Below are 19,547 nucleotides of genomic sequence, written 5' to 3' on the forward strand. Positions count from 1 at the left end.
TCCTTATTTTTATTCCCCTCCTGGTCCACTGGCGGAGGGGCCCACATCCCATACCTCCTCCCCGTCCTCCCACAACCCCACCCCCCACAAGGATGTCTACACCCCTCCGACCCCAAAAGAACTCTAAACTTCCTGGGGCCTTCAGTCTCTTCAGGGTTAGGTGCATCTTCTCTGACTGAACATAGACGAGATGAATTGTGGGTCAGAGCTTTGACTGTGAGATAGCAACCCCATCTCTCACTTGATGCCCTGTCTTTCTGCTGGAGGTGGATTCAATAAGTTCCCTCTCCCCACTGTAGGGCCTTTCATCTAAGGTCCCCTGCTTTGAGTCCTGAAAGTCTCTCACTCCCCATGTCTCCGGTACATTCTAGAGTCCATTTAAGATTCCTCAGCTGAGAATTCTCTGTTTAACTCTGTACTCTTATTTTTTGACAGGGTTATTTGGTTCTCTGGCGTCTAAGTTCTTGAGTTCTTTGCATATTTCAGATATTAGCCCTCCATCAGATATAGGGTTGGTAAAAATCTTTTCCCATTTCTGTGCATTGCTATTTTGTCCTATTGACAGTGTCTTTTGTCTTACAGAAGCTTTTCAATTTTATGAGGTCCCAATTGTCGATTGTTGGTCTTAGAGCATAAGCCATTGGTGTTCTGTTCAGGAATGGTCCCCTGTACTTGTGTGTTCTTCCCACTTACTCTTCTGTTAGATTCAGCATATCTGGTTTTATGAGGAGGTCCTCAATCCACTTGCACTTGAGCTTTGTCCACCAGTTGAACCAGCAACGTTTGCTGAAAATGCAGTCTTTTCCCCAGTGGATGGTTTTAGCTCCTTTGTCAAAAACCAAGTGACCATAGGTGTGTGGGTCATTTCTGGGTCTTAAGATCTATTCCACTGATCTACCTTCCTGTCTCTATACCAATACCATACAGTTTTTATCACTATTGCTCTGTAATGCAGCTTGAGGTCAGGCAAGAGATTCACTTCAAATAGTTGTTCTACGGGAAAGAACACTTAATATATAGTCTTAGGAAATTTCTAGTATTAGCGAAGCAGGTTTAACTCATGCTGTAGTAAGATCTATAGACTATTTTGATTCTTCCTAAGTAAAATGTCAAACCTTCAAACAGTATTCTCCATTCCCTACTTCCATCCCTCATCTACATCATTCTACCCAGCCTCCATGGAGTCAGCAGGCTGAAACCAGGAAACTACAAAGAAAGACAAGGGGGAAAGGAATTCGTTGACACTGAATTTCTCAGTACTATTCCTAGGACCTCATATACATAATATAGTCTTTAGAGTTTTCTTTAAATTATGTGATTATTTCACATTGAAAGTGGAAATACTTTTAGATTGTAACTTCAGAAATGTTTAACTTGCTTTTTTGAGGATTTTCCAATTAAGTGTCTTGTCTTTTTTGCATAACTTTACTGTCCTGCTTTTCAATCTGTTAGTTGGTTATTAACTCATAAAGAACACATTGTACACTTGAACAGCTCAACTACATTGCAAAATATTAAAAGCAGTGGTTTGGGATATATAATACTTTACATTTTGTTTAGATTATCAAAGACCAGTTTGTGGTATTTTCCAAAAAGTAAAACATTTAAAATATATAACTGGTGTCAGTCTACACTAAAACTTAAACAGCTAGTTTTCTCTTCTAAGCTTTAAAATTAGTAACTAAATTTTCTCAGGCATTCCGTGACGCTCATGTAAATTCTATACCAAATAGAGGAAAATTTTTTGTGTCCTTAGAACTTTAATCTTACATAATGTATTATTTTATAATTATTTGCTTTATGTTACACTATAACATCATCATAAAATGTCTGATTTTTTAAATACTCTAAAAGAACATGTATCCTATTTTATAGTAGGATGTTTATGATACCTAGTTGTCTTATTTTGTATAAATATAAAGTTAATGGTATTCTCTTCATTAATTTACAGTGTAATATTCATTGTTAAAGGGAGCTTTATATCTGCATTGTTCTATTTTGACAAATTTTGTTTTTCTTATTGGAAGATGATATTATGAGTCCTTCTTTCTCTATTTCCTTTTTAGGCAGTATATATTGCACCCCTCAAAGCTCTAGTACGTGAAAGAATGGATGATTGGAAAATTAGAATAGAAGAAAAACTTGGTAAAAAGTAAGTTCTTATTTTGATTAAAATAAGCTTTGAAGTGGGTAAGGAACTAACAAATCTAAAAGCTACATAAATCTGCTTGATGGTCTTAGTGATTTTCATATTTTACTTAAAAGTTTATTAGTATGGTATATTAATATTCCATTTTAAGTCTGAAAATGTAATCATTTAATTACTTACTATGAATACTTTGATTTAGGATGCTATCTTGTCTAAAATATCTTTATTCCAAAAATAAATTATTTATTTTTGTTTGGTATGATTGAATAACTTTCAGAAACTATTTCAAAAGCATTTTGCATGTAATTTTACTCATGGAACAATAGATCTTTGAAAAACAGTTATATTAATATTTAAGTATTTGACAAGATTGTTTATTGCAGTACTGTGTATCAGCAATACCACTGACAAACTGAGTGGCCCATAGTGCACATCCAAGTAAATATTAGTACACATGCAAAATGCAGAGTTTTCTGTCTCCACAAAAGAATGACCACAAGGTACTAATGAATCAATGTTTCAAAATATCTGAAACGATGGCTGTAGGACTGTTCACTTAAACTCCTTCCTCTGTGAATACAGTGCTTTTCAGTATCACATGTAAAATATAAAACTCGAGACATTAAAGAATTAAGTAGATGCTGTCATTATTTTATTATGTCATTATTATGTTATTAGAGGAACAAACTTTCCCTTTTGTTCTTTGTTCTGAGTCTGAATCTAGATATTCACACTGTTCAATAATTACTGAAATTTTCGAATTACCGCTAGACTTTACCTACATGTTCCATCCATACCTCTTCTGCACTTCCGTGGGTAGCCTTCTTTCTTCACTGGGAAGCTGAGACACACCCCTTTCCCTGAGAAAGGTGCCATTTAGTTGCTGCTTCTGATCTTGTTTATATCCCAGTGAATTTAAGTTTTTCTATGTTACCTATAGAAATTTTCAGTCTAAGAAATTAAATTAATCTTGCAAATAATGCTATTAATTAGTGCTCTAACAAAATAGCACCCTACGTAAACAGATTGTGTTAATAGTGTCCTGTGTGGTGGCACTCGTCATTAGCTATGTCCTACATTCAAAGTTAGAGTGGGTGACACGAGGAGCAGTGGGGCGAGGAACTGTCGGAGGGCGGACTAGGAGGGATAGTGACTGGACTGTAAAAGAAGATTAAAGATAATGTTTAAAAAAGAGGGGGGATGAGAGAATAAGATGTTTCACTCTGTGGACAAGGAGATATCCAGTCAGCTTTATAAAACAGCAGACCACTTGTTGTATGTGTAATTTAGCAAAGCTCGACCCTGACATCATGTATAAATTACATGTGATTGATTTTAGCTTCTGTGTGTTTGCATATCCTTTATTGTGCGCCTTTCCACGTTAATGCAACTGTCTCACTTCAGAAAAGTGAAAGTGGATAACATAGTTTTAAGCATTATAAAATTTTACTTCAAAAGAGAGCTATTTTACCCTGTCTAAGGTTATATATTTCCTGAGGATCAATTTTATTTTTCTTTAGAGTTATTGAACTGACTGGGGATGTGACTCCAGACATGAAATCCATTGCTAAGGCTGACCTTATCGTCACTACACCAGAAAAGTGGGATGGCGTCAGTCGAAGCTGGCAGAACAGGAGCTACGTTCAGCAGGTCAACATTCTCATCATAGATGAGATCCACCTGCTAGGTGGGTTTCACTGAGCTGAAAATGTGATTTTATAACGCTTACCATTATTTTACCTAAAAATATCATTAACAAATAATTGCATATCTTTGTGAAGTACAATGTCTTGCTTCATTTGCATACAGTACATAATGATTAAATCTGTCACCAACTATAGCACATTAGGTCTCTTGGACGTATTCCTCTGTCTAACTAAAGCTAAGTGTCTTTCCAACGTCTCAGTTTCCCCATCCCCCACCAAACCACTCCCGTCTCCCTCACTCTGTTTTTCCCTTTGTTTCTTTACTGATGATGCAGTCTCTACTGATGTCTGTCAGCGTGGGGCTCATTTCTTTTACCTTACTGTCCTCTGGTTCATCTACGATGTAACTGAAAGGCTTTCATTCTTTCGTTTTATAATACTGCATTGTCTGCAGCATTTTCTTTATGCATCTGTGAGTGGACACTTATCATTGTTTGGCTGCTGTTGATCATAATGTAGTGGACACTAAAGTACAAATGACTCTTTGGCATCTTGATGCCAGTTCCTCTGAGTATCTGCACAAAAGGAGACTGTGTGTTCATGCAGTAGTTTCCTCCTGCTTTTTAAAAGAATGTTTATACTCTGAGTTCGTGCCTGCATAAATTTGTTAAATGATTAACATTTATTATTTTTAACTCTTAGGTGAGGAGAGAGGTCCAGTTCTAGAAGTCATTGTATCTCGAACAAACTTTATCTCATCGCACACAGAGAAGCCTGTTAGAATAGTCGGACTGTCCACTGCCTTAGCCAATGCTAGAGACCTTGCTGACTGGCTCAACATTAAGCAGGTCTGCTCTTTTATACTTATCGTTATAAAGTTCTAATGATGCATCTTTTAATGTAAAAGTTGTAAGTGACTTCTTTTTTATGTTTACCAGATGGGTTTGTTTAACTTCCGACCTTCTGTGCGCCCTGTTCCACTGGAAGTTCACATTCAAGGTTTCCCAGGACAACATTACTGCCCACGCATGGCTAGTATGAACAAGCCTGCATTCCAGGGTAAGCATCAGGATCCTTAGTGAAGTAATAAGCAGTCTCTGCAGACGATAGCAATCAGATACATCACAAATCATTCCACTTCCCATGAAAGAATAGTAACGATCCCACAGATGCAACCAAGAGCTGTTTTCATCACCCAGTGAGGGACATAAATACTTAATTGAATTGTGTCTGGAAAATCAGAGGTATTTCATGAATCAAAATGACTTTACAACAGATAAGATACTATTTTAGAAAATTTATGATTCTTCTTATTATTTTTTTTTCTTTTCTTTTTTTTCGGAGCTGAGGACCGAACCCAGGGCCTTGCGCTTGCTAGGCAAGCGCTCTACCACTGAGCTAAATCCTCAACCCCTAATTTATGATTCTTAATACTAGACAGCTAAGGTGTTGTATGTTAATAGCTTACACACATGATTGATAAGAGCAACGCTAACTTTTAACAGAAAATGTAGACAGTCCAGTAGCCAGGGAAATGATTCAGTTAAGACTGCCTTCTGATCTCACAAGGACCAAAGCTCAATTCCTAGCACCTTGTGGCAGGTTGCAACCATCTGTATCTCTAGTTCCAGCCCCTCTGATGTCGCTAGCCTCTGCCAATACCTGGTATTCAAGTGACGTCCACATACACATACATGTAGGCAGACATTCATAAAAATAAGATAAAATAAATAAATCTTAATTTAAAACAACTTGTACAACTGAATTCTTTTAAAAATTTATGGGTTTCATGTTTTGTTTTTCATTTTTCCTTTTCTAACTAATTAAGCAAATAGGAGAGGCATAGGAAACATGTTTTATTTAGACTACAGAAGGAATATTTATTGTATCAATTAAAAATAACCTCCAAAATAAATTCTCTAATGTGTACTGCTGTTGATTGTGAGGTGACAGTTGTGAGGTGACTTTTTAGCTGCTGTAATTAGCCTATGACAGAAGCACAGTATTGATTGTGGGCTGGAGACCCATCTTGGCAGTTCAGATTATTTACACCTCCACAGAAGCATTGTACAAAATCACTAATGAACACTAAATCTGCCAGGAGCCGCTCAGCCACACCTGTTCTTGCAGCAGTAAAACATATTAAATGTTGAGGTTTGGAAAAGAAACAGATCATTCATGATTGTCTATATAAATGATACCAGAATTTCAGGGGTGTGTGTTTTAAACGGTGTATTTCTAAGGTGATTTATAACAGATTTATCATGTATGCTTTTAGTATTCTAATAAATGGTTAAATGGTAAAAAATAAATTAGAATAAATATGTTTCCTGGGATCTATTACAGAAGTTGCTTATATCCGTATAGGCAATGGCTCCAATGCCATCACAGAGAGGGAAGCATTTGCATTGTGTAAATAGTGAGGAAGCAATGAAGACCTGACTACTTGCTCTTAGCTGTGGTATCACTTCCCCCCTATCCTTGTTTACTGTTTGTCAGACCTCAGTGATTCCTGGATTTCTTTGAGACTGGAAATAGGATTTGTGCTGATCTTACTTTTTCTGTTATGGTATATTATCAAGTGCACATCTATATTTTCATGCTACAACGAATTTTTTGACCCATACAAACAGGTTCTGCAGCTCACGGTTCAAAGCATGAAACAAGTGGAACCTTTACTTATAAAATGTTTAAACATCCGAGTTTTAATTTTTAATTAGCATATGTTAGACATCATTGTGACATTTTAAAATACTTAAGTCTTAATGATTCTTCTCCCCAACCTTCAAGGCCCTTTCATTGTTTTGAAAGAACTTAAAAAAAAAAAAGTCTTCTGAAATTTTGCCACTGTCTTAAAAGTAAAAACCCTCATTTCTAGATAATTCAAATGATATATGTGTCACATTGAATATTTCTTTAAAACTGTTTTTTAGTCTTCTTTCTTTGGTGCTGTTACCCAGGCCATGCCATTCCCAGATACACATCAGCCAGGAGCACTCTCTTTCCATAAAGCCACACACATGTGTTTTAAATGTCAGAGGGAAATATTCTTATTTATCATTTACGTTGGTGTGACCTAGGGAGTGACAAGTAGCTCTTCCATGTGCTAGGCAGTGTTCTGTAGCTGTGGCCAGCACCTTCCCTGTTACTGTCACCTTTCCAGTGTCCTGATAGACCCTGCCTACTACTACCTGAAAGAATGCTAAGTTCCATGACCAAGCTAAGAATTCAAATGAACTACTTTGGTTTTTATATATATCAGCTAAGTGCCTTCATACTTCATTCCCAAAATTTTCCACAGCAATTAGAAGTCATTCTCCAGCCAAACCTGTTTTGATATTTGTCTCCTCAAGACGTCAAACACGGCTTACGGCTTTAGAGTTGATAGCTTTCCTGGCCACTGAAGAAGACCCAAAGCAGTGGTTAAACATGGACGAGCAAGAGGTGAGGCGCCTTTCAAGTTCTTACAGTACTGTAATGGAATTATGTATTTAATTATTCAGTTTTTAGTCTAATCAAAATTGGAAAAAAGGAGTACATTGTGTTACCATCATACGTTTGCATGCATTTCCTAGATATTCCCAGTAAAATATTTACTTCACAAACCTACATGTAGGTGATTCCCTTTATTTAACATCATGATTATTTTTTATATTCAATTATGTTTTCATATCTTTATAGTATTTCCTGTCCTTATACAATTTACAATTGATTTTGCTAGATTAATTTTAGAGAAACAACATGATCACTGTTTAAAACATAGTACATACTAATCGACATAGTAAACTTTAAAAATACATGTTTTTAAATAAAATTTTGTCCTTAATCAGTTTTATTTTACTATGTAGCTATTACGTAGTTTTTTATTCTTATAATAAATAATCACGTTTCCTTACTGTAATTGTTTCTTTAGTATTATTTTCTTAGAGAACATGAGTAGTGCTTTTATTTTTACAGTACCAATTAATTTCCAAAACAACTATACTGAACAGTGAGAACCAGACACCATTTCGACCTTGGTGCATGAGTTGCCAATGGTGTAGAAGAGTCAAGGCATCCCATATATCTTGTGATTCATTAACACTATAAAGAAATATTACCCTGTTATTTTAATCTACACCTTGATTTTGTGTGGTTTTATATGCTTGTTTTCTTTTCTGTCTCTTCATTTCCTATGGTTTTATCATTTTCAGTACATTTATCATAGATTTGTAGAGAACCTTACAGTTATTTGGAAATATCTATATAAAACTTCATATAACTTTTCCTACATGTTTGTATGTTACTTGCATATATACGAATACACTCCTTAATTCTTTTTGCTTGTCTTTTATCTTTTACTAATTGAAGATTTTACCTTATAGAGTCTGTGTAATACGGTTCTCATTGTTCCTTCTGTTATTTATAGTTATACTTTCTCCATTCTTTAGATTTAATTCATAGTACCTTTCCTTTTTAACTCTTCTCTAGTTTTAAAAATGTTTTCTGAGACAGAATTATGATTAAAACTCAGGAAATAAGTTGTCTGATTGCCGTGCCATCACTCCTCTTCCTCCCCCTTTCTAGCTTTTTGTGGTTGGTGCAGAACAGTGTTCGAAATCCATCAATTCAGTCTAACCAGGTTGTCTGTTTCTCCCTTTCATTTTCTCATGACCACTTAGAATTAGAGTCCAAGCCAGTCTGTTGGATAAACTGGTTATGCTGTCATAAGCCAGTGTTTCAGAGAGTTCTTTTCTAGTTACACAGATGGCACTCTTTACTAGAGCGTCTTTATCTATAAAATTTCATCACTGCTATCTCAAGGTTGCATATATGGCTATAGTATAATACATATTTTAAGGTCACAATAATTTTGAAAAATGATTTTGGTTCTGTGTTATTTAATTGCTGTCTGTGGAAAGTATTATAGTAGGCAAGGTGAGTGACTAAGACTAGAAAGTTAAAAATCGAATGTTCTCATACATGGGTCTTAGTTTATTTTGCTTATATATATATATATATCTGGAGGCATGTTGTGAATATGAATATAGGCTTTCTAGTGAAAGGATCTCTCAAGGGGAGACAAGAGGTGTTGAGGTAGCAGGGGAGATAAGACAGTAAGACGCATGACACGTGAAGGTAGGAAGTAGGTTATAGAGGTTAAGGAAGAAGGGAGAAAAGCAGCAGAGAACAAACAGAACCAAATTTTGTTTGAGATGCTATAAGGGAAACTAATAATGTTTGTGCTCATTTTAAAGAAATCCTTTAAAAAGTATGTAGTTATGTCCACACAGCCTAGGAGGCCAATACTGTAAAATGGATAAATTAACTGCTGATGGCTTGTTGTATAGATAGCATCTATCTAGACTTAATTTTACTTCTCTTTTGCTTTATCCCTAAAAGTGTTCCAAATCAAGACATTTCTTTGAAGTCAGGTTATAAAGTACATATCTACTGAACACATATTCCGATGTTTGTTCACAGTATATTCTGCATTTGGTATGTATGTGACTCATATTCCCTTAAAATATGAAACTCATGTGTTCATCCCTGGTATAGATGCACTTTGCTTTTTTTTTTTAATATGCTATCTGAGGAACTCCGTACAGCTCAGCTATTATAGAGAATGTTGCTGTGTTGTTTTAATTAGAAAAAAACTTACCACCATTATAAGTAAACCGTAGCATGTACTTGCATGCCCCCAGTCCCAAAAAATTAGCACAGCTGGAAATGTTACCATTTCCAGATGTTTTGTGTCATCCCGTCTGTCCAAGATGGCTTTGTGTCATCACCTCCTCCCTACTATCTGGTAAATCCAATAAGTATACAGCAAAATATGTGCACCATCAACTTGATTTTTATCTTACTGTGCTATAAAGTAACAGTAGATATCCTCAGTTGCAAGACCCTGTGGTATTACATTAATATGCCATTATCTTTTTCCCCACCCCACAATGCCCATTAAAGTTATAGTCCCATCAATTAGATAATATTCATAATGAAATGGGAAAACTTTAGAAGTGACGTACCAAGCATTAGTTATTATGAATAACTACAGGCAAACCAGAAAAAGTTACCAGACACATGTAACTTGCCAAGATTGAACCATGAAGAAATAGCAAACCTAAGCAAATCAGTGAGAAATGACTAGAATAAACCAATAATCATAAGCCCACTGTCAAAGAAAAGCGCAGGACTATTTGGCTCCACTCGTGAATTTTGACAAGCACTAAAAGAACTAATACTAATTCTCCTGAAATTGAAAGGAAGAAATTCTGTCAGCCAAGATTGCATGGTAAATCTTTTAGTTTTTTTATGCATGGTAAATCTTATACTTACTAAAAAAAAATAAAAATAAAAAGGTAAGAAAGCTACATTATGAAAATGAATGCTAAAATCATCACTAAATACCAGTAAACTGCATCTACTAAAGAATTGAGTTCAGCGGAATTTATCCATGTAAATAAGACAGTGACTATATACAGATCAATAAACAAGATCCAGACTTCATCAAAATGCAGAGCAAAGCCATGTTCATCTCAGTGCAGAAAAGAATTGTGATAAAATGGAAAAATGTGATAAGGAAGTGTCTGAGCAAAGCAGGAAAATACAGCAGGCAAACCTAGCAGATAGCAAAGTTCAAGATAACCAGGTTGGGGGAGGGGAGCAATTATATACATTCACTTACTTTTTTTGTATTTTCATGTATGTATATTCACAATTTTGAATGCATGTGTATGTAGAAGCCAAGATTTGATGCCAAGAATCATTCGAGATGGCTTTTCCATTTTCTTTATTGAGAGGGTCTCTAAATCAAATCTACAGCTCATCAATATGGCTGGCTAGCCAACTTGTTCTGAGAATCCCCTATCTCTACTTTCTGAGGGTGGAGATACAAGTGATCTGTCATGGCCAGCCAGCCTTTATACATGGGTTTCTGGGAATCCATACTAATCATTGTACTAGAGCTATCTCCCCAGATAATTTACTCACACTCTGAGAACATTTTCTATTACTTTTGGAAAAGTAAGGTGAAACTTTGGATGGATGGTGACCTAGGATCTCTTACCTAGGTGACAGTGGGGACATAAAGATATGTTTAGAATTAACAATAAGACTATGACTTGAGACCCCATATGAACAACAGTGCCAACCAACCAGAGCTTCCAGGGACTAAGCCACTACCCAAAGACTATACATGGACTGACCCTGGACTCTGACCTCATAGGTAGCAATGAATAGCCTAGTAAGAGCACCAGTGGAAGGGGAAGCCCTTGGTCCTGCCAAGACTGAACCCCCAGTGAACAAGATTCTTGGGGGTAGGATGGGGAGGGAAAGCCCATATAGAAGGGGAGGATGAGGGGTTAGGGGGATGTTGGCCTGGAAACCGGGAAAGGGAATAACATTTGAAATGTAAATAAGAAATACCCAATTTAATGAAGATGGGGTTGGGGGGGGGGGGAGACTATGATACATGACGGATAGGAAAAGTAGTCAAGAATGGCACCTTGGCTGCCAACTCAGAGAATGGAGAAAGAAAAAAATTTTTTAACTCCAAAGTTATTTTCACATATATTTTGGTATGCTTAAGACTTTCAAGTGCAAATTACAGAGTGGTTAAAAGGAAGAGGTCTGTCAAACTTAAAAGCAGATGGGAACAGTGAGTATATAGAGTTGGACATATCTGTGTACAGGCAGACTCTCAGCCAAGCGACTCCATAACGGCTTTTTGCAGTGTGGAGAAGCAGAGGACCACAAGGGGTGTGGTCCTCTTTTTGAGTTGAGACAAAAAAAGGGGAGCTGTCAAAAGCTGGGGTAAAGTGATGCCAGTGTGGTAAGATGCCAGTACACAAGGTTTGATGGCACGAGGAAGTGCTTAGCTACATGAGGTGCTGAAATGAATTTTTTGTATGATAGGGCAGCTCCTGATACAATTTAATACTTGGAGGCCCTGATGATAGGGCAGCTCCTGATACAATTTAATACGTGGAGGCCCTGAGTGAATCTAGCAAGTAGCAATCTATTATGAGCAGAAGCCAGTCTGGAACTGGGTAAGAAGTAACTAAGAGGAGAGGGAAGAAACGGGAGCAAACACAGCCCAGTTAACTGATGCTGTGATTTAGCACTGAGAAGCTTGACCGAATGACATTCGATCAGTTGTTCAAATGTGTAGTCCCACATTCAGCAGGAATGGTTTAAGCTCTGTGACCCTACCAGCCAGCACTAAAAGACAGAAGTGGAAGGAGGCCCTTTCTTCTGAATCCACTAGTCGACCCTCAGAACGTGGCCCTCATGTCATCTTTCAGCTGAGTCAAAAGCTCCTGTCATGGTTACGTTTGGATTCTCCTCTCAGCTTCCCTTTCTATCTGTGTACTGTTAAACAAGATCTACATAACTAAAATAATAGGAGAAGAAACCAGTTAGTTTATTTTTGTCCTTTTAAGGCGAAGTAAATGAGAATTCTCCAATTTGCCATAAAAAATATGGAGCAAAATGTGCTAAGTTGTTCCCCAAAGTCCCCCATGACAGGTGGGGAACATCCAAGGGTCCAGAGCAGGAAAGAAATACCTCTGACTGAAGCAAACCCAGAAAGGGATGGAGAAGGAGACAACATGAAAACTAGTATGAAATACAACAACATGGTTAAATCTTGTTAATTCTAATTAATGAGCTAGAAGCCTTCCTAGATATATTGAACACTTAAAATGTTTGCTAAATTTATAACTATTTTAAAGTGTAAATTCATGGAAAAAAAAGAATATAAATGATAAATAAATTTCACTTCAGCTGCCTTCTGGATTTTTGTTTGTTTATTGTGATATAAAGTATCAAACTCCAGGCCTCGTACAAGGTAGGCAGGTGTGGTGATGAGTAAGCCTCTACACATACCCAACAAGGATGATCTAAATGACCCACTATTAATGTGAACAACACTGTTCCATGGGCTTCACTGAATAAGGAGACAGCGAGCTGAGCGTTAGTTCATTATTCTCTATGCTCTGACCTTGACCACCATGCAGCCAAGTTGCTTCCCAGTGACTACCCTGCTTTCCTGACCATGATGGACTTCCATTGGAACTGTAAGCCAAAACAAGCCTGCTCTCTCTTAAGCTAGTTGGTCAGGCATTTTGTCCCAGCAATAAGACTTACCCAATACAACGAGTTTCTACCACGGGCTTACATCCTTGACCCATTTTTATTTTCACTCTGACCTTGCTATGCCCAGTGCAGTGTGCCCTCAAGCTAAAGGTTCTGTCTGCTTCCAGAGCAGCTTGGAAACACCAAGGTGCTCCCCAACCCTCAGCCTCTTCTCTGAATAAACCGGGCCTTAAACCTCTTTAAAAAAACAAGGAAACTCTTATGATGAGATTAATCTAGGGATGGTGTGGAAAATAGGCATCGATGGATTTGCTGAGCTTTGGACGTTTGGGTTCCAGTGGGACTCATGGGATATAGGAGTGATAGTGAACATCGGTTTTCATCCCTGAAACCACAAAAGACGAGAGTCTATTAAAAGATAAATATTATCAAATCTGGTCATGAACCTCTAGAACATAGTTCTTATCCCAGTTTTCCAGATGTAGAAACTGGAACAGAAAGATTGATTGCTTTAGGTGATGCACAAAGCAAGTAACAAATTGGACTCAAACGCTGCATACCCAACTCATCCTGTTTGACTAGGTTTTTATTTTTCAGTATACTAAGTGGACTCATTAATAACATACTAACTTCAGATAAAAGAAAGATGGACTAGAATAGCCAAAATTTGATAAGCTAATAGCTACAAAAACAAGTAACTGACAAGACTATACCATTTCACAATCATGAAGAAGTGGAAAGATGTGGTCTTTGGTTTTAGTGTAGAGAGCAGGATAATTGAGATATTCTTTTTTAGGCATAGGACTAAAAAATACTCACATACTAAAGAACAAGTATGTTTGCAAATCATCTGACTGTGTAGATGGAATTACTCATTGTATCTTGTTTTCTGCCTTCAATCTAGAACAATGGGGTCTAGTAAACACTGTAACGGTAGGGTAGTCTCTCAATATATAGTAATATGGGGGCGGGGCACTGTGTTGGAAGGCATGAACTACATACAGAAGTTTTGGGGTCTGTACTGAATGCCTACCATTAGTTATATGACTCACTCAAGCTACTTAGCTGCTGAGACTCAAGTTTTCATAAATGAAAGGAATGGGAACAACTCTGTCCTCACAGGACTGCCATGAGAAATGAGTGTGCTAAAAACATGTAGGATCCTTAAAATTATTTTTCTTTAGTATGCTACGTGTTGTGGATTGTATCTGTGCTTAGAAACTATCACTTTAGGAATAGTGTGTGTGTGTGTGTGTGTGTGTGTGTGTGTGTGTGTGTGTGTGTGTCTGCGTGTGTGCGCGCACATGGTCAGTTGACATCTGCAGAATCAGATAAGGGATACTGAACCTTTGTTAGTACCTTGGTTCTGCAAAATCGAGGATGCCATATTAAAAGGCTGCCCCTGGGGGCTGGGGATTTAGCTCAGTGGTAGAGCGCTTACCTAGGAAGCGCAAGGCCCTGGGTTTGGTCCCCAGCTCCGAAAAAAAGAACCAAAAAGAAAAAAGAAAAAAAAAGGCTGCCCCTGCTGAAAGCAGTGAGGGAAACTTTGACGATATATTTAAGCCCTTCTGGTTATCATCTTTCATGATTTAACTGTTAAAAGTTAATTCTAGTCAGGTATGATGGCACATACCTTGAATCCCAGCACTGGGGAGGCAGAGGCAGGTGGATCTCTGTGAGGTCAAAGGCCAGCTTGGTCTACACAGTGTGTTTCAGGACAGCCAGGACTACAGTTAGACCCTGTCTCCAAAAAAAGGGTGACTCTAAAATTCCTTTGCAAATCAGTTTCTTATGCATTCAAAAAGCCCTTTTAATACATGGAAATATTCTCCAAACATGTAATAGAATCAGAACTCTCTAAAAATGGAAATAAGCACAAAAGTTATGTTCAAAAGTAAATATGAACTGTGTACTGAATGATTTTTCTGCTGGTGATGTAGGGAATTAATGGGGAAATGAGAATAAGAAAAGATTGTTAATATCTTACCCTATAACTCAGTTTTTATATTATTAGTAAGAAATTAGGCCAAGCTGAAAATAATTTGTAAATGGTATTCTGTGCGTGTGGGAGACATGACAAATCTTTTGTCATTTAGGTTTTATTTGTTTTTAGGCTGCATATTACTTCTTTGTAATTCACACCTTCTTTGTGTATCTACTCTGCATGTAATTTTTTTCTGTCATCATTACAAAGATTGAACCCATGGCTTTATATCTGAAAAGCAGGTGCTCTGGTGCTAAGCTTTGCCCCAGGCAGAATTATTTCATTAATCACATATGTATATACTTAAAATTAATGTGTCACTGTATGGTAAATCATGTGTTGTATGGTTGTATTGGGGGTTTGGGACGTGAACATAATTTTGCAGTATTGGGGATTTTTGAAAATTTATTCTGAATAACTATTTCTTGGATTCTTTTCTATTAGCGTCTCAGTAGAATGTTTACTTGCTTCCTTCACTGTTAATTTCTCCTCCTCTGTCAGTGGGGTTCATCATAGAGAGACAGGTGAAGATATGAATATTTGATACAAAAATATTTAAACTTATCTAACATACATATCAGTGTGACTTGTTTATTTCTGTTTTTAAAGTCTTTGTAGCTTTTGTGATTCTTCTGCTTGGTGCATCTTCTATTGAGCAGGTCAGACCATTGATAAGCACTGTTCAGTGGCATATGGTCTGAGGCTGACATGCTTTGAAAAGAGTACAGAGTTCTGATAATGAGGACTCTGTGAAAATGGGGAAACCAGCACAACAGATACGCTTTGAGAAGCTATGGGATGCTAGCATCTTGAAACAATATATCATACTCAAAGGGACAGAACTGGGCTGCACAGTCTGTTAGCTCATTCTTGTCCAATCTGGTCTCCTTTCTTTTGGAGCCAGCATTGTCATCAACTTGCTGAATTATATTCTGACTGGAGTGTTCTTTAGGCCCAGAGTAATGTATCTACTTAAATGGAATCCTATCTCTCTACAAAAGCTTTTTGAGTATAATAAATTTAAAATATAAAAAATTCTATTAAGTTAAAGTAAATGGTTCAACAGCTTACATATGTGCCTCTGCTCCTATCCGTTAAACACATCACTCCTTCGAAGAATACAGATCTGTTTCTCTTTTATGTACAATATGGAATATTTTTTTGTTTAACTATTAGGTGGTCTAACATATTTCAAAGGCTGTTTATTGGAAAAATACCAGTGTACCACAACAAATATTTATTAAACAAATGAACATTGAAATTGAAACTTCCTGTTGTTTTCATTGTAGTTAGTCATAATTCTGCAGCATCCCATCTTACCAAAAATTAAACCTTTCAGTCATATTGTATGCATTTTTGGGTAGTAAAATAATGAGCCTTATGTTTGCTTAAGTATTCCTAGAGAAATTGAGATGACAATCCAGATAATTTTTGTGCATTTCATTGTATTGACTCAAAGTTGAGAAAGGTTGCTGTATTGATTTCAAAATCAGTGAAACTTTTTAATTTGACTTAATTTAGCACACTATGCTATGACCTGTGATATTAACACTACTGCCTTGTATAAAGAATAATCTAGGAAAGGCTTTGAAAAGTAGTAGCACAATGGCAGGCAAACAAAGGAGTAAAGAAATAACTATTAAAATGTTTACCTTTCAGCATATAAAAATTCCCCAATGTTTCTTGCTTGACACAAAATGTTTTCATCTAGACGAAACTCATTTTTAAAAAGAATAACAAAGACATATGATTCGATAAAATGTATTTTTAAATTCTTTCATTCAGTAGTGTTTTATGTTTAATGATTAGCATCTATAAATTTTCCTTTTTCCTGTTCAGAAAATTCAGATTCATCTCTAGGAACTGATAATAAATGAAGTTGTTTTTCTGTGATTGCCCTCTTGAGAACTGCAGGGATTTCCCATTCGGATAGGCAAAGCTCTCCTTTTTAATGCATTGATTTATGTGGACATGACGTGGGAGAAGTGAAAAAACAGCTTCTCTTTCCCCAAACCTCCTATCACAGGGGCTTTAGCTTTTGATTGTCATGGACACTGTGAGTTACACAGTTCATATGTACTTACTAAAATCTGAAAAATCTAAAATTGTTTTAAGAAAACCTGTTAATTAATACCTCATTGAAAATACCTTACGCAATGCAAAGGGCTCACATATAATTTGTGAGAAATTTAAGAACCTTCTTATACTGTCGTCGTTGTCGACAGTACATTATCTACTGCTAAATGTCAGATAGTTTGTTATGTTCACAGGTAAATACAGAAATGCTGTTAGTTATCATGTAGTATGTCATAGAATGAACTGCTAATACACTGCAGCCAACACAGTGAAATTGATGACTGGTATTTCTTATGTGTATGTTATTCAATGAATTGCTTTCTATAAATTAATATTACTATTAACTTTACCTTCCTGTGATATACATTGTATATTATGTGTAAAACAGTTTGTTCTCACATTTTAAATTTTTCTACAAGTTTTTAACTGTGAAAAAAAATAGAAATTGAAGTGGACTCATTATTTCTTCTAAAATGTAGCAACCACATAAAGGATCCTTAATTACAGATTTTGAGATACTTAGTTTATGCAGACCTAGAGGAGGAAACTTATGCAGGTGTGGTTGTGCATAAAAAAAAAGTTGTCAGTAAAAGAACAAAACGGAATGAGATCTTTGAATTTTAGTCTCAAACATAAAATTGAAAATGTTACTTTTTCCAAGTTCCCCTGTCCACGTGATGACAAGGCTAGAGAGGTAACTAAAAGAGTCCTTAAGCAGTGTCACATTGAGTGCTCATGCACAGAATGTATTCCTGTGCTGTCTCAGGTTTCTCTGTGCTTTAAGGACAATGAGGAGGAGCACAAAACAAAGGAGATTTGACTTTCTGTTTAGTACTTTACAAGAAAAAAATTATAAGCAAATAAAATCATCTGCCTATCACTATCAAATTGTTGAATTCATTTATTATTTTATTAATCACTCTATATTTTATTAATCGCTCTATTCGTTTACATCTCAAATGATATCCCACTTCCCAGTTACCCCTCCACACACTCCCCATCCCACAGCCTTCCACCTGTGCTCTGGATCCCAACAAACTGAATTCATTATTTCTAATGTACGATAAAGAAGAATAAAACATTTAAAAAGTATTTATAAAAATATTTCAAAAAACATATTGATATGTGAAACTTGACAGAGCTAAGTGGACTCTTTAGTAGAAAACAAAGAATATGTGAACATTTTGAATATATTAAAAACTTTGATATAAGACAGAACGTATATAGTCTATGTAGGAAATATATAGTTTGTACTTGAAATAAAGAACCATGTTGTCAGTTTGATAGAATGAATGCTTTGGACTTTCACAATAATTTCAAAATAAAATGTACATAATTGTTTAGATGCAAATTAGATCCATAACAGAAGTTAAATTGGAGCAAATGCATATTTTATAGATATTTGTGAAAAAAAATCTAAGTAATGAAACGTCATTGAGTATTTTGAAACTTTGGGTCCATCGTGGGTATTTTTAAATAAAAAGTAAAATGAAGTTTGAAAAACTAGATAAGGATGTGTTATAGACAAAAGGTTAACGCCCATAAATATAAAGATCTCCATCACACCAATTAGAAAAAGAGATCCATCACATCTACTAAAGCAAAATGTTGAGTTCATGGCGGTAGGAGGGCGGGGTAGGGAGGGAGAAGGAAAGAAAGAAAACAGCCAGGGGATAGGACAAGCTTCTTTTAACTTCACTGATAATCAGAGTAGTAAGGAATAAGCAAAAATAGTCTGATGTTTCTTTTTATGATCAAAATTGCTCAGACTGATAAAATTAAAGTCGTTACCTTTTCTGGGAGTGAAGTTTGAAATAGACATCCTTAAAATATCCTAAAGCCCTTCCTAGCCTCTGGAAAATTTGTATATGAGGCTAATGGTAGCTGTTACTGGATGGCTCCAATGGGGGCATTTAAGAGCATATATAAGATTACAATTATTCTAATTTACAGGTAAACTAAGGCTCAGAGAAGTCATGTGACTTCCTTAATGAGCACTAAGCTTAGTATGAAAGCTCTATTTGTATAATTTCTGTCTGCTAGGATTGTATCAGATGCTTTTTGTTTGTATTTTCTCAATTTTAAATACAGATCCAGAAAGGTAAATATATTTTAAAATATAATAAAATACTGAACCGTTTTAGACAATATTATATTCTTTTAAATAGTCTTTAATCATTAAGGGGAGCTTCTGATTACCATGATATAATTTTCTCTTATTGCATAATATTAAAATGGGTAGTATGGAAAACATGTTTTTACCAAGCAAGGATTCTTTTCAGTTTACCCAGCTTCAATGAAAATAGTAGAGGTGTTATGTATTTATTCCTATTTAATGTCATTAAAAGAAAAAGAAGCACAGCAGTGTCAGTCAAATGAATTGAAATGCATCAGTGTTTTGAAGCAAATGCGTCTCCATCTTGGATTTGTGCTTGCACTTGCAGATGGAGAACATCATTGCAACAGTGCGAGATTCCAACCTTAAGCTGACTCTAGCTTTTGGAATAGGAATGCATCATGCTGGACTACATGAAAGAGACCGAAAAACTGTGGAAGAGCTGTTTGTGAACTGTAAAGTGCAGGTACTTTCTTTTCTGTCCTCCAGAAAAACATT

The 19,547-nt window shown here is 36.1% G+C and overlaps 1 protein-coding gene across 10 annotated transcripts in view; it reads left to right on the plus strand.

Annotated features, from left to right (window-relative positions):
• The window catches only part of Ascc3 (activating signal cointegrator 1 complex subunit 3), a 280,053-nt gene that overhangs the window by 156,443 nt on the left and 104,063 nt on the right, over positions 1 to 19,547 (plus strand). For all 10 annotated transcript variants that reach the window (XR_015644791.1, XM_087597565.1, XM_087597567.1 and 7 more), the window contains 6 exon segments: positions 2,067 to 2,152; positions 3,670 to 3,836; positions 4,498 to 4,643; positions 4,734 to 4,854; positions 7,097 to 7,239; positions 19,378 to 19,515. Coding sequence is in view for 9 of the 10 variants with exons in the window: in XM_087597565.1 (XP_087453691.1) it covers positions 2,067 to 2,152; positions 3,670 to 3,836; positions 4,498 to 4,643; positions 4,734 to 4,854; positions 7,097 to 7,239; positions 19,378 to 19,515 (801 nt within the window). In the remaining variant the exon portion in view is untranslated.

This window comes from Rattus norvegicus, chromosome 20 (genome assembly GCF_021556685.1).
Source record: "Rattus norvegicus strain SHRSP/BbbUtx chromosome 20, alternate assembly SHRSP_T2T, whole genome shotgun sequence".
NCBI classification, from domain to species: Eukaryota; Metazoa; Chordata; class Mammalia; order Rodentia; family Muridae; genus Rattus; species Rattus norvegicus.